Source organism: Macaca fascicularis, chromosome X, assembly GCF_037993035.2.
Source record: "Macaca fascicularis isolate 582-1 chromosome X, T2T-MFA8v1.1".
NCBI classification, from domain to species: Eukaryota; Metazoa; Chordata; class Mammalia; order Primates; family Cercopithecidae; genus Macaca; species Macaca fascicularis.
The window spans coordinates 130,931,436-130,947,323 of record NC_088395.1 but is presented as its reverse complement, the minus strand read 5'-3'; the positions used below and the strand labels follow the sequence as shown (position 1 = coordinate 130,947,323).

The 15,888-nt window shown below is 35.4% G+C and overlaps 1 protein-coding gene across 3 annotated transcripts in view; it reads left to right on the top strand.

The window, feature by feature from the left end:
* Positions 1-15,888, top strand: part of TENM1 (teneurin transmembrane protein 1) — an 845,979-nt gene that overhangs the window by 509,284 nt on the left and 320,807 nt on the right. For all 3 annotated transcript variants that reach the window (XM_015443786.4, XM_065538348.2, XM_065538349.2), the window contains one exon: positions 4,757-4,995. In XM_015443786.4, the coding sequence (XP_015299272.2) occupies positions 4,757-4,995 (239 nt within the window). The remainder of the gene's footprint in view (positions 1-4,756; positions 4,996-15,888) is intronic.

The window sequence follows — 15,888 nt, the reverse complement described above, 5'->3', positions numbered from 1 at the left end:
AGTCACTTATTCATTAAAATATACGTCATCTTATTATTATTTTTATATTGTTTCTTCATTCTGGGGATAAATTAGGTGCCTTTTTTAGGTTCTCATCAACTAAAGGGTAGTTTCTTTGTAATGCTTACCCATTCATCCAAAAGAGTTAAGACAGTCTTTAAAATTTACTAGAAGAACATTTGACATACAGAAGAATAGATGTGTATTATGTAGTTTGAACAGGTAGTATTTGTTGGGCCCAGGTCAGTTAACCCAGATGATTAAAACCTGATGCTAATCTAGTGAAGACTGTGGTTGTCAGGTAGCATGGGGCAATGTAAATACACTATTTTGGAAGCCCCTGATTCCAGTTTCATTCATGCCATTAGCTAGCTATGTTATTTTTAAGTAAGAAAGTTTCATTCTCTTGGCCTCAGTTTCCCTAACGTCAAAATGAGAGGGATGGGCTACTAGATGATTTCTGAGGGTCCCTTCCAACTCTGTGATTCTGTAGCCATCATTCTCACATTCTTGTTATTAGTCAAAAAAAGGAACGTAATAGTGTGGCTCAATTAAACATCATCCTCATGCCAAATTCAACACAAAGCATACGTATTCTAGGCCTCAACAGGCCTGTATTCCCATCACAAACAATACACTATGCTATAGTGTATTGTTTAAGAGCAGTGGCTCTGCAGCCAGACTGCCTGGGTTTGAAACTCAGTTTAATCAATTAGTAGCTGTGGGGCCATGGAAAAGTGATGTAACCTCTCTGTGCTTCGATCATCTCTTCTGTAAAATAGAGATATTGACTGTAATAAAGTTGTTGTTAAGATTAAATAATATAATACTTTGTGAAGTATTTAGAGCAATGCCTGTCAAAAATAATCACTCAAATGTTATCTCTTACTAACATTATTATAATAATTACTATTATCACCACTCTACTCCTACTAAAGCTCTTTGGGTCTCAGTTCAGTCATCTAGAAGATTAGGATAATAGTATCAACTTCACAAACATATAAGGATCAAAATAATGGAGATAAAGTGCCTAACTTGGAGCCCAGCCCTTCTAGGCACTCATGTTAACTTAAATGGAACCAACTATTCCTGTGGTTGGTGTTATCCTGTAAGTGTTTTTGACTCCCTAATACTCATGAATCTTTTTTTTTATCTTAGTTACAAAATCAATACAAGCTCAAGGCAGAAAAGTTCAGAAAATACCCCTACCATACAAAGGTAACACAAATTATTATTTTCCTGTGAACATTTGTACTTTTTTTCCTTTAAAAATTGAATAATGTTGCCCATACTCTTTTGAAGCCTTCCTTTTTTTGCTTGGTAATATCTGTAAACACTTCTCCCAGTGAATAGACAGTCATTTGCCACACAATTTGTAATGATTGTATAGTATTATATTATTTGTTTATAAAATAATTTACTTAATGAAATAGCAATTACTGGGGATTTAAATGTTTATTTTTTGCTATTATAAATAACACTGCAATGAATGGCTTCTTATATGCATTGTCATATACATCATCTCCTAAGGAAAAATTTCTATAGCCATAATTATTGCATCAAAGAATAGGCATTTTAAAAGTCATTTGATACATAATCCCAAATTGTCCTCCAGAAAGACCTGTGAATCTGTACTCCCCTCAGCAACCCAGTCCTTTAAAAAAATTTTAACCTCACGATACTGAAGCAAAATTCTCTATTGTGGGTATTTTCCATTACATTCATGTAGGGTTGTTTTTTTATCCCTTTAAATACATATGCTTTTGTTATTTAAATATGGAAGCTAGAAGTCAGTCTTAAAATGATGTTAGTAATTTATTCATTTCTGCATACGTTACATGTACAAGGTGATATTGGCTTTATGCTTAGTGAAATTTTTTGTTGTACATTAAAATGTAGCACTCGAATGTGTTTTATTTAGCAGTGTATTTTACTGCCCCAGGTAGTACGGTGGACTGCTTAAGATTAAAGACTTTGGTCAAGATGATGAATATGTTAATTATCCTGATCTGCTCCCTCTACGTGTATATGTATTGAAACAACACTATGTGATGCTGGTAGGCTGGGGGAAGTCCCCAAATGCTGGTGGGATCTTGACCACAGCTGGTGTCCAGGCTCTTGACACTGTTGCAAGAAAGAACTCAAGGACAAATTGGAAAATAGTGAAAGTATGGACATTTATTGCAAAGGGAGGAGTACACACTCAAGAAAAGGGAGTATAAGTGTACTCAAGAGAGAATCACCCACAAAGGGGTTTGGGGCTGCTACCTTTTTGGGTTTGTTTATTCAAGGGGTAGAATATTCATGAAAATTCCTGTAAAAAGGTGAAGATTTATCGGAACTGTGGTGCCACCCATTTTTACACCAAACATGGGTATTTCTGGAACTGTCATGGTGCTGGTGGGTTGCGTGATTTAGTATGTTAATGAGGATATAATGAAGTCCGAGGTGAAACCTAGGTCAAATCCCGCACCATGTTGGGTCCAGTCAGTCTTAGCCAGCTTGGTCCAAATCCTGTTTTTCAGGGTCTTAATAGCCCATAGCCTCTAATCATGTGAAACTGCTGCCTGGAATTTTTTTATTCTCCTGAAACCACCCTATATTATTCCTGTCTCATATGTACCCCCTTAAATATGTACAATTGTTATATATGTCAATTAAAGATAAAAAAAGAAAAGAAAAAAGTTTATGAAAAATGATTGGCCGGGCACAGTGGCTCATGCCTATAATCCTAGCACTTTAGGAGGCTGAGGCAGGCAGATTGCCTGAGCTTAGTAGTTCAAGACCAGCCTGGGCAACATGGTGAAACCCCGTCTCTACTAAAATACAAAAAATTAGCCAGGCAGGGCAGCAGGTGCCTGTGGTCTCAGCTACTTGGAAGGCTGATACAGGAGAATCACTTGAACCTGGGAGGTGGAAGTTACAGTGAGCTGGAGTTACAGGCTGGAGTGCAGTGATATCTGGAAGTTACAGGCTGGAGTGCAGTGAGATTGCGCCACTGCACTACAGCCTGGGTGACAGAGCAAGGCTTCGTCTCAAAAAAAGAAAAAAAAAAAAAGATTAAGGATATTGGAACCCCAGTGACGTAGATTCTGATTCTAGCTCTGTCCTTCACTTGCTAGGTGAATTTGGGCAAGTTGTTTAACCTGTTTTGGTCTCCATTTCTGTAAAGGCACAATGAGGATAATATTATACACTATATCATATGAGTAAAGAGCAAATGAGATACTAATAAGTGTTCAGCACAACACTTGGCACTCAGCAAGTATAGAAGTACTTTTATTTATTTGTTGTACAAGTATAAAAGAAGTATATGCGATTTTATTTATTTGTTTGTTTGTTTTTGGCAACTCCTTCCATGTGAATACATTACTACTGTTTACAAAATGCCCATATTACAATAGTCATGAATACTCAACGATCTTTCTTTAGTAATTCAAACATGACAGTAGCATGACTCTGTTTGCATGAAGTTCTACAAGAGGCAAAACAAATGTCTGGTGGGAAAAAAATGCAGAATAGTGGTTTCTCTGGGGATAGAAATAGGGATTTACCTAGAAAGGACAGAAGAGAACTTCTTGGCTTGATGGGAATGTTATACATCTTGATATGGGTTTGGGTTACATAGGTGACAGCATTTATCAAATCTCAGCAAATGTGCACATAAAACTGCACATTTTACTGTGCATAAATTTTACATTAAAATTTGTAAAAATATCAAACTAGCTAATGTGAGTTAAAATATATGAAGGGAAGTATACTGATGTATGCATACTGATGTATGCAAAATGCTTAAAAACTGAAAACTGGCCGGGTGCAGCGGCTCACGCCTGTAATCCTGGCACTTTGGGAGGCTAAGCGGGCAGATCACTAGGTCAAGAGATCGAGACCATCCTGGCCAACATGGTGAAACCCCATCTCTACTAAAAATACAAAAGTAGCTGGGCATGGTGGCATGCACTGTAGTCCCAGCTACTCGGGAGGCTGAGGCAGGAGAATAGCTTGAACCTGGGAGGCAGAGGTTGCAGTGAGCTGAGATCATGCCACTGCACTCCATCCTGGTGACAGAGCAAGATTCCATCTCAAAACAAAACCAACCAAACAAACAAAAACAAAAACAAAACAAAACTAAAAACTGACAGATGGAGAGAAGAATGGAGAAATGAATAAGTATGTGACAAAGTGAGTTCAGTCAAATGCTATCTGTGGAATCTAGTTAGTGAGTATATGGTTGTTTATTATAAAATTCTTTCAACTTGGCTGTATATTTGATAATTTTTATAAGATGTTGAATGAAAATATGACTGTGAAGCTAGTCTCTAAAGTTTAGTAGTGAGGATAATCTCAAACACTGGTGTCTAGGCCATACTAATGATCAAAATGCCTAATGATACATCTCTGGTTTTGAATCAACTCTTGATGATCATATTTAATGAAAGGGAAGGGTGTAGCGTGTAACACCAAATGTGGAATGTTAGCACTCACTAGCCAGCAAATTGGGGAACACAAGGCCTGTTTCTTAAAGGTCTAGATTTAAAAACAAAACAAAACAAAAAAAAAGACAAAGAAAAGAAAGAGAATAACAAGGGCAATTTAGAATTACCTCTTAGGTATATGAAAATGTTGCTGAGCCCCATCCAGTTCCCTTGAGCTCAGCTATAGCATGATTGTTTGAAATTAATGGAGTTTGTGTTTTTGTAACTTGTAGCAACTGGCTTTGGTTTTTATAGCTCAAACTTGTGTTTCCCTTTCACAGGCATTTCCTGTTCAAACATGGATCTGGCTCCTCTGCGATCTTCAGTGCAGCCAGTCAGAACTACCCTCTGACATCCAATACCGTGTACTCGCCCCCTCCCAGGCCTCTTCCTCGAAGCACCTTTTCCCGACCTGCCTTTACCTTTAACAAACCTTACAGGTGCTGCAACTGGAAGTGCACAGCATTGAGTGCCACTGCAATCACAGTGACTTTGGCCTTGTTACTAGCCTATGTGATTGGTAAGTCCTTTTTGTCATGCCTCAGTTTTCTTCTTAATCAAAGTCTTGTTTTGCTTGTGGTGGGAATGGGGGGGTTTTCTCTCTATTCTGGAATGTACAAATTTGGACCTAGGCTTAGTATTATAACAAATTGATTTTCTTCTTCTTTTTTTTTTCTTCCTAACCTTAAATACTGCTGAGGAGAGTAAGGAATGCTCTTTGAGAAGAAATATTTATACTACTAACACAGTCTTATTGATTGCAATTACTGTAGTTAACCATTTTCCCTACAATTAAAAGGTTGTTATGGTTTTCCCATTAGAAGTCATAAGTACCAATCTACAATAGCTCCTTAAAGTATAGTTAAACAATAATACTGCTACGCAATTTTCAGGTAGCAATTTCATTAAAGCCCCAGTTATTTGGAAGCTATCAGAAAATTCAGTATATAATTTCTTCCCAAGATTCAGATTTTTACACTGTGACCAAAAAATGTATTCTTATTTCACTAGGTAAATGACTGCAAAATTGTGTGATTACTATGTCTTGAAAAGTAAAGCAGAGAGCAGTTATAAGGTGCTCTTTCCACTTTTAGGAAAAATGTTGTTGTTCTTGAGACACCCTGATTAAAGTCACCCTCATTTGATAGCAAATTGTATTGATTTTTCTGGATGGCATTTTATTGTGACTGAATATTAATTTACTTTCTTGAGTGGTTCTGCAGTCTAAAATGTAAGCTGACTTAAGAAATGTGTACATTTTGTGGCAGCACTATTCCTAGAATGAATAGAACATCATTGTAGAAAACAAATTCCATCCAGGTATATTCCTAGTAAATTATTTTCAGGTTTACCCCAGTTACCTAATTGAAGCATATCTACCCACTAAGACACAATGAATATGATTCTGAGTGGAAGATAAAAAGAGACTTAGACTTTCTTATAAGTAATAAAGTACATTTTGTTGATTCCTATTTATCTAAAATGAGAATAATCTAAAAGTTCACATAATGAGATTGTGTAGACATCATAGACCAGTGGATGGTAAGCAAATAAATGGCTATATTTTGTAGGGAGGTCACTGATGTTGTAAAAAGTATAGGATCATAGCCTGTGCTGATGTTCATGATTCTCTCTTTTATATTTTCATCACATAAGCTGAATATATTTGAACAATGCTTCTATTTAACATGGACGATATTATCCTATAATATCAAAACTGTGCCTTTTATCTCAGACATTTCAGGATAACCCAACATGTGTGTTTATTTGGTTTGTAGTGACCCTTAATGAGAAATACTGCTGAAGGGATGGAGGCAAAGGATGAGAAAGTCCTACAACTTAAACATGATTTTAATATATCATTCAAAATAAGGAATAATATAAAAAGTTTAAATACATTAGAGTCCCTTTAAAATGGTCTCGCTCAATTATGCTTAAACTTTTTATGGGTTGTTTTCTATTAACTTTTACTATATTGAGAGGTAATGTTTTAGATACAAACCCTAACCCTTGGTATAAAAAAGTTCAAGTAATAGCAATCCCTTTATTTAGGTTTCTACCATGTTTAATACTAATTTTCTATTTAAATTTATTATTATGGCCACTCCCATATCAAATTTTTATTATATATTCTGAAACTTGTTTAACTTAGTTATATATTTATTCATTTCATCAGTAAAAATGGAATATTTCAGTTATTTCAAGGACTGTCTTTTTTAATAGAATAAACAATGGCCTATCAACTTGGCATGGAAACAAGATAGTATAGTTCAATAGTTACTAACACGGATTTTACAGACCTCTGCCACTTATTAGGCATGTTTCCTTGGGCAACCTTTTCAGGTCTCCATTTCCTCATCTGTAAAATAGGCTTAAAATCGTACCTATAGCATAGGATTGTTATAAGAATTAAATGAGTTAATATAAGTAAAGCACATGGAGTAGTGCCTGAAATATAGTAAGTAGCCTATAAATGTTAAATATTATCATTACTATTACCATTGTTACCATAATAATTATTATTCACGATTAAAATTCACTAGTTTCTAGAATTAACAATTTTGTTCGTGGCTGTATCTCAGCACCAAGAATAGTGCCTGGTACATATAAGACCTTTCAGTAAAAGTTTGTTGAAAAAAATGAATTATGCTAAGCTCTTTACTTGTATTAGCTCATTTAATTCTCACAACAATCCTTAAGGATAGCTATCAATACATATGTATTTTATAAATGGAGAAACTGAGGCACAACAAAGTTAAGAGGCCACATAGAGTGTTAAGAGGCCACTTTTGAGATTAAAGGGTGCCTTGCAGAGAAACAAGGATGCTGAGCTTCAAGCCAGAGCAGACTGACTCTTGAGTGCTAGACCTTGCTGCTCTTCTAGCACTGAAGTAAACTTTATAACTTGTTTACTTCTCAGTCTACTGAATAAATCCACCAGATACTTTTTCTTATTAAATTACAAATTCAATTACATATACCAAGTCATCTATTCCCATGGTGAGTACCACTAAGATTGGTTGATTGGTAAGGAATATTTGTTGAAATCTTTTACTGGGAGATTTTTTAGATGCAGAAATGTCAGGCTAAATGCTGGCACAGTAACTTGAATGGGTACAATATGAGAAGATGTTTATGGCAAACACTGGAACTTTGTTCCTGGTTCTGTCATGAACTAGACAGTATGTGACTGGATAAGTCAGTAAAAATCTCTCTTGATTTATCCCATCTGTGCCATATTGGTGACCACCTCAGAAGGATAGAGTAAAAATTCATAAATAGGCATTCAGGTGAAAGATGGCACATAAGAGCTATAATATACAAGATGATTTTTAAATGGGTTTCTGTGGTTGAAATAAAAAAGTATTATATTTCAAAATATGAAACCATTTCATTCTTGACTATTGCTGGGTCTGTAAGTCATCATTGTTTTTCAATCCCTATTTGCAGTTGCTGTATAACCCAAGTAAAATCTTTCACTGAAACTACTTGCTGCTTCTGTTTCCCGTGCAAATTCCTTTCTGCTATTTCATTTTCCTCTATTATCCATTATACATAACCTTTAGATACTAATGGCTGTATGCTGTGCTGCCTTTAATCCACTAGGGGAAATCGCATCGATATCAATGGGACATCAATAGTCATTCTGTGCATTATAGCTCTGTAAGTGGTCATTGGAAAGCAGTGGAAATCCAGCACGTGAAAAGCCAGAGCTGGGTTGTTCAGCCAACCAGTCTTATCCCCACACCTACCCAGTATACCTTTTGGATCAGTGAAAAAAATTATTTCTTTGAATAAGTTTTGAATTCAAAAAAGTTGGTGAAGAGAGGCATGGAAACATACTGACTATATACAGATACCATGGAATAGCTATTGTCATCACTTCCTCATAAATCTGTAATATTTTCCATCTGAATCAAAAAAATATGTCCTTATGCTTCATCCTCTCTGATATTTTGGCATCAGTGATGTATCAGTGCCAGTCAGAAGCACATTTGCTTGAATTTACAAATAAGCCATATGAAGTAGTAGTCAGGAAGACAGATGACCATATGCAAGGTGTCAAGAGAAGGTGAGGTTAATATACTTCATCAATGGTTGTGAAGGGCACAAACACAGCTTCTCTGGCAAACTTTGATGTTTTGATCAAGTTTCTTCACAGTCAGCAGATTGTATAAGAGGCTACAGAATCTCACATGCATAGAAACTCACATGAATACAGTATGCCTGGGGTCAAGTGCGCTGTTGCATTGAATGAGCTGAAGAGTAGGGGTTTCTGGCTCTCATACCCATTATCATTAGTTAATGATATGGATGATCCTTTTCCTTTGCCATGAGATTAGTAGCAATCCATACCACCTTCAGGGGATTCAGGTAGTATTCCAACTGTGCAGATGAAATAATTTCAGTCCATAAATTTTGTCATGACATACTATATAGCCTACATGTAGAAAGCTGACCACAATGGATATTAACAATATAGAACTAGAAGAGATAGAGTTTTGTACCCAGTTCTCTGATCCAAAGGTTAGAGATGAAACTATTCAAGAGGGCAAAGGGCCTACTTCACATAGCTCTCTGCAGCAAAATTCAATAGCACAGATTCAAGTGCTTTTTTTGCTTCTTTGTACTGGCCCAAATTGCCCTATTTTGGGTGTTTACTACAGTGGAGTTAAAAGAGTGCTGAAAATGATAGAATGAAAGGAGTGGTTTGTGTTCATTTTGTCCGTCTCAAAAAGAAAGTGCAAATACCTCACTATACAGGGAAGAAATAAAGTGGAATGTGGCATGTTCTGACTTTGGAAAATTCAAGAACTTAGATTTTTTTAACAGAGAGGATAGAAATGGAGTTTTCCCCCATTAAATCTAAATATAAAATGTCCCCTCACACAGTATTTGCTAAATGTAGATAAATATGCTTACCAAAGCCCAACTCTTTCACTTATAGTACTAGCAACTTCATTAATGTTTCTGTGCCTACGTTTCCTCATCTATAAAATGGGAATGTTGATAATACTTTCTTCAAGGATTGTCTTTATAATTAAATGAGTTGAATCTTGTAAAACACTCAGGACATTGCTTAGCATAGCTGAATAAAGATTAATGATAATTATTAGTGAAATAGAATTATTATGAAGATTATTTAGTTTGAGCTGAGGTAAGCATAATGAGGATATAATTCATCCTAACATGAACTGCTTTTGTTTCCCTTCTTTCCAAAGTCATCTAAAACAATTTTTCAGAGCATGAATGTCTGTCTCACAAGAATCCTCTAATGAGTTTGTTGTTTCATTCTACCTGGTCTGAAATAGCTGTCACTTTGCCTTTATTTTACTAATATCCCTCTTCTATGATGTTTTGACCCTTCAGATGGTTTTGTATTTTTATCTGAAGACTATATCTAGGTTGAAACACATTTTCATTAAAATGCATTACAGCTTATAACATTCAAGAAATGACTCAGCATAAAATGCTAAAAAGCATTTCACATTATCCTATAGACCATTATCAATCCTTTTGGTGTCATGCTTAATACTTATTACTTCTTCCAATTCGCTCTTATAGACCCAATCATGATAATACTGACGGTTTTTGTATTAGCATTGACTTTTCCTCCTATTCACGAATCTACCAACCTTCTAGCAATGTCTCTAAGCAGGGATCTGGAAAATGGTGGTATAACTTCAGTCTAATTATAAATCTGCTATCCATGCATTTATCAGAACCTTTCTTTAAAAAAGATTTGTAGACTCTTCTTACATCACCTTTCGGTATAATATATTCCATAAGTTTTATCCCACCATGTTAAGTGGCACTCTTGTCTGCCATAAATAAAAGTATAAATCCAATCCAAATTAAACATACTAAAATGACATGATGAATCTATGTCAAATACAACTAATTTCTAGAATCAGAGTTAGGTCCTGCTGCTCAGACTAAGGGCATCTTGGTGAAAGGCAAATACCATACTTATTTTTTTTTCTTAGAACTCCAGAATGTTGTGTATTTAAGACACTGAGTAAGAGAAATAATTTATTGGGTGAACGAGTAGTAGATACTAAATATATGTATTGCATCAAGAGATTATTGTCTCAAGGAGAGGCAGTCACTCTACTAAGTACTTCTCATACAGCACTTTCTTAACCCGGCTAGGAAAATTAAAATGAGACTCTGTGAAATACATAAAGATCTACTGGAAGGCATAATAAAGGGGAACTGGACAGGAGGTTAGTCATTTTGGAGTTTTGCATGCTTAAGACATTTTAGAACAGGAAGAATCAATCATGCAAACTCAGACAAAAAAAATTTCTCAAGAAATCTATGACTTCACAGTAAATAATTTGAATTCTATTTCATAAAGAAGAAATTTAGCTCCTATTTAACTCAGTTTCTCTCCACCCAAATTGTATATATAGTACATACATAGATATGTGAATATTTTAGACCCACATTGCATAAGTCGTTAAGCTATACTTACTCTGAAGTGAATAAGAATACACTAAATTAGAGCAATGGCTTTTAAACAGATGGCAGGTTAACCCATTTTAAACTTCAGAAATATGACTAAATTTTTATATAGAACAACCAGAGTGGGGAGGGCCAGATCACCAACAAAATATCTGATTTATCATAGTCAACACTAACAGGTGGCATCTTACAGGGTAGGGGCTTATCCATTTAGGGTTCAGCAATATTTGCTTCACAGAGAGGTTAAAAAGCATAATATGTTTTAATAAATACAGATATATTGCAATACCTGGGGAAGAAAAAAAGGAAAGATACAGAAAGGTGGCAGGAAATGAAGATGGTAAGCAGGAGCTGATTATGGAAGGCGTTTTAAGCCATGGTAAGGACCTTGAAATTTATTCCAAGAACAAATGGAGAGTTTTTGTGGTTTTTCATTAGGGCAAGACAATTATTTGCTCAGATTTACATTTAGAAAAATCACGCTAATGGCAGTATTGCAGTTGGGTTTGGCAGGCAGGATGATGGGTTTGTAAAATTGAAAACACAGAGATAAATTAGAAGACTATAATAGTAATACAGATGAGTGATAGTGAGAGCATAAACTTCTGGGAATGGAGAAGGAGGAGATGGAATGGAGAAATATTTAAATGATAAAACTCACTTGACTTAGTGACTAATAAGATGTATCAGGAGAGAGAATGGTGTTATCTGGCTTAGGAACTGGGTAGATGGTGATGCTATTAGTCAAGATAGATAGCAAATGGAAGGAAGAGGCTTAAGGGTGAAAATGGACATACACGTAGAGACACCTAGAACATTATCAAATATTTGGTGCTGAAACTTTGGAGGTAACTACCTTTGAGGACACCAAAATCATGGGAGTAGGAAGGAAATAGTAGCATGAAGACTGGGACTCTGGGAAATACTGGTATTCAAGAAGCCCAGGGAAAAGGAATCTGTTAAGAAGACTATGAAGAAACAACTAGAAAGATTGGAAGAAAACATTCAATGATGAAGATAAAATAGTGGCTCTCAATGTGTGGTCTAGCAACCACTAGGAATTTCAAGACCTGTCAAAACATCTATGAAGTAAAACTATTTTCATAATACCATAAAAGTGTTATTTATCTCTTTTACTGTAATTCTCTCAGGAGTGTATAGTGCAGTTTTTCAGGGACCACATGACATGTGAAATCACAAGAATTTGCATGCAAAAGTAGCTATGAGAGTCCACCTGTTTTTCATTAAGCCAAACATGAAAGAGATCTTCAAAAATGTAAAACAATGCCACTCTTTTCACTAATTTTTTGGGTTTTGCAAAATACTGTATAATTATTTACTACAAAATGTGTCATTTATGTTAAAATGAAATGGTATCTATATATTCAATAAATTAATAAATACTTAAAAATTTATCAATTTTAATTTCTAATATAGATATAACTCATGTCACCAAAAGCTCTTTGGCATCTTCAGTGATTTTTAAGGGCAATAAAGAAGTACTAAGACTAAAACATTTGTAAAGGGATGAGGTAGAGAAGCTGAGTACATAGTGTTTCAAGAAGAGTAATTAAGGATTATTTATTGTTTGAATCAAGGTGAAGGCTTCTAAGGCAAGTTCAGCAAGAAGACAAAAAGGATAAGGACATATAGTTGCTGATGACAAAGTTTTTGCAGTGATCAGCCAAAGAATAAAATTTAGGAAGGAAGAATAACAGAGCAAGGAAGCTGATGGCATGGGAAACAAGAGATGGGCCCAAGTGTCTAGAGATCTTCATGATATTATAGGGGAGTTATGCTGTGAACGAGCTGAAAAGCCAAGAAAAGATGGACAGAGAGGAATTTTAGATTTCTATTTAGATCTATGGGAATTTTAGATTTCATACTCAGAGCAGAAAAATGTGATTCTTCTATATATTTTGGACCTAGTTAAGGAATAGGGATGAGGAGTTCCTTCCAGATGAATCATTTGTTCATGGAAGGCTAGATTCTTGTCTAGGTATGATCCCACAAGGTAGTCTTTCCTGGGTAGACTTATAAGCCCATTAACAAATTACACCAAAGTACAGATAGCGTTTAAATAATAGCACTACTTTATATCAGATCCTCCATACAGGCAAGACCCACGTGGAATTTCAGATTACAGTGTAACATCTCAGGAACACCTTCCTTGGGGCTACTACTCCTCTCTATGGGTCAGTAATGAACAAATTAAGAGGATCCAAGATGGCCCACTGTAATTTTCTACTGGTCAAAGTCTCATCAAAGCGTTGCCAGTCTAATTAACGTAGACCTTATGTACCGTGTTATAGTTAACTTCTAGAATAATTGTTATGTCAAGAGTTTCTAAGGAAGGGCCTCACAAATGTTTGATTATTGGGTTGGATGTGACAATGGGAAATTCTTAACAGGAAGAAAAGACATATGATCTGGCACTTTGAAAAGAACTCTTGCTTCTATTTCATTTGGTTCATATTGAAGGAGCTTTCCTGATCAAATGATCAGGAAACTGTAGGCTAGCATATATACATAGAATACCAGAGGAAGTAGTTGAGCTCTCAGATAAACTAGCTGTGGCTCTGGTCAAAAATGAATAGAAATGTGATTTTTGACTGCAACCATTCTGTGCTACACAGACAAAGCAGACTTTGCTCTTTGGTAGTCATAGGTTTCATTAAATCAAATAGCCCATTATTCAACATTCTTAATTCAGTTTTGCCCTTTGTTCACTTAAGAATCTACATTTCCTTTGATTTTGAACTTTAATTTTAATTAAGCATAGATATTAAATATGGCAAATAACAATAATGCAATATTTTATATATATCATATCCACAAATACTTTGCAGAATTAACTAATAAAATTATGGAGTTAAATGAAAATAGCATTAAATAAAGAGAGCAGATAAAAGATTTTGGATTTTACTCATAAAGAGCAGCTAAGTTAATACTAGTTGTACAATGCATAAGAGAGAGAGGAGAGAGAGAAAGGGAGAGAGAGAGAGAGAGATACCAGCTGTCAAGAAACTAGGGACAAGTATATTGTACTATGAAAGAAAGTGGAAATTTTTGAAATGGAATGGTTTTGTTAAAGATCATGTGCTACCTCCAGACATAGAAACCTATTGAACCCTAATCCTCTGAAGCTAACAAATAGTTCACTGGTTTTTGTACCACCTAGCAGAGAGTCAAGAAGGTTTTCTTTTTTAAATGTCTGATTGTGGTGGTAAATCTAGCCTCAATCAGTCCATAAGTAGTTGAAGAGTCAGATGACTTTTGAACCTAATTGAACTATTTGGCTTTTTGGAGGTGAAAGTTCTTATACCAGTGGGAAAATGTAAAGGACTGGAAATATTCAATGCTACTCCAGGCTATAATAGCACCTGCTTCAATATTATCTCATAGGATGTTGTAGAGATAGCACTACTTAAGATTTACCAACATAGGAGACTGTGGGAGTATTTGAAAGCCAGATGGTACAAATAGATCCTTTCTTTGTCAAGCCTAAAACACAGCCTGTTCTAAGACTGTACAAAACCCAAACAAACCATTAGTATCTTTGGTTTCTCTTCCTGCCTCTGTATGTTTTTAGTTTGGTTTCTCTGAACAAATTCTGCCATTATGTAACTTGGGTTAGCCATCATGTAAATCTTTTTGCTGATAGGCAACAATCTAGTCATTTGAATGAATGAACTATTAAATGTAGAACCCACTAACTAGAAGGGGGAAAAAAAAAACACTAAATTTTAAAAATAAGAGGTTCAATGGGCAATCACGGTTAAATAAACTTTCAAAAAATGATAAAATGAAGACTATGGAGTCCAGGGGTAGGGACATATTTTGACCTAAAAGAAGCATAATTCATTGTTAGCATGCATAGCAAATTAAAGAATATAGTTCTATTTTTATAGGCAATTACAGTGCATATGTCTTTTGTGATTTGAGTAGGTAGGAAAGAAATAAAAATATTTGGATTACTCACTGACTGTCTCAGTAGCATTCTCGCTAATGAGGCTGAGGTCATGGGCTCAGTTACTATTTCAATCTGTCAGTTCAGCTCTGTTCTGTTTCATTACCAAAGCCCATAGTCTCCATCTCCCTTTGTGTTTCCCTCCCCAAATCAGGAACTCAGTCCTGTCTTCTACTCCCTAACAAAACCTGAATTCAGAATTGAATCTTATGTCAAGAGGTTTTACATAAAATTTCTTGTTTCTCTTTAAAAATAGATCTGGCATCCCTGGCCCTGCATTCTCCCATTTCCCCATGCATTTATTGAGTACCTACTATATGTCAAGTATTATTTCAGTCTTTAGTGTCGCAAAAATAGTATGAGAACCGTTAACTGGGGCTAAATAGGACCATGAATGCTCCAGTCCATCAAATACCCATCCTACTCGCTTCACTCTTTTATATTATCTGCCTTCCTTCTATGTAGATATTTAAGCCTGAAGCCACGTAATAAGATAATTCACACTGAGGTGTAAATGGCTATAACAAAGATAAGTGTATTACATCTCTGTTAGGTAATTTGCGCTTTATCAGGAGACAAAGTCTTAATTCTAAAAAAGTCTAAGTTCTGCAATTAGAGTCAACTCAGAAGTTGAAATATATTTGCCATCACTACTTTAAGCCAAAGAAGTGAGATACTCACTATGAATTTCCAAGCCTTAAAAATCTAGGTGGAGAAATTATGTGAAGGGCAGGAAAACATGCCTAATAATACCACACAGTCACTCTGTTAGTACATTTGGATTTATCCACAGTTACAAATCATGGCCCTAGCCATGGATGATTCTCTCATAGATGCATGGAACTGAACATAAAGAACAGCACACAGTAAAATTATATTTCATACCCATTATTAGAGACTTGTTTCAAATGAATGTGTTATAGATACTGGGTATACAATGTTCAGGTATGTGTGCCTGCATATGTATTACATAAA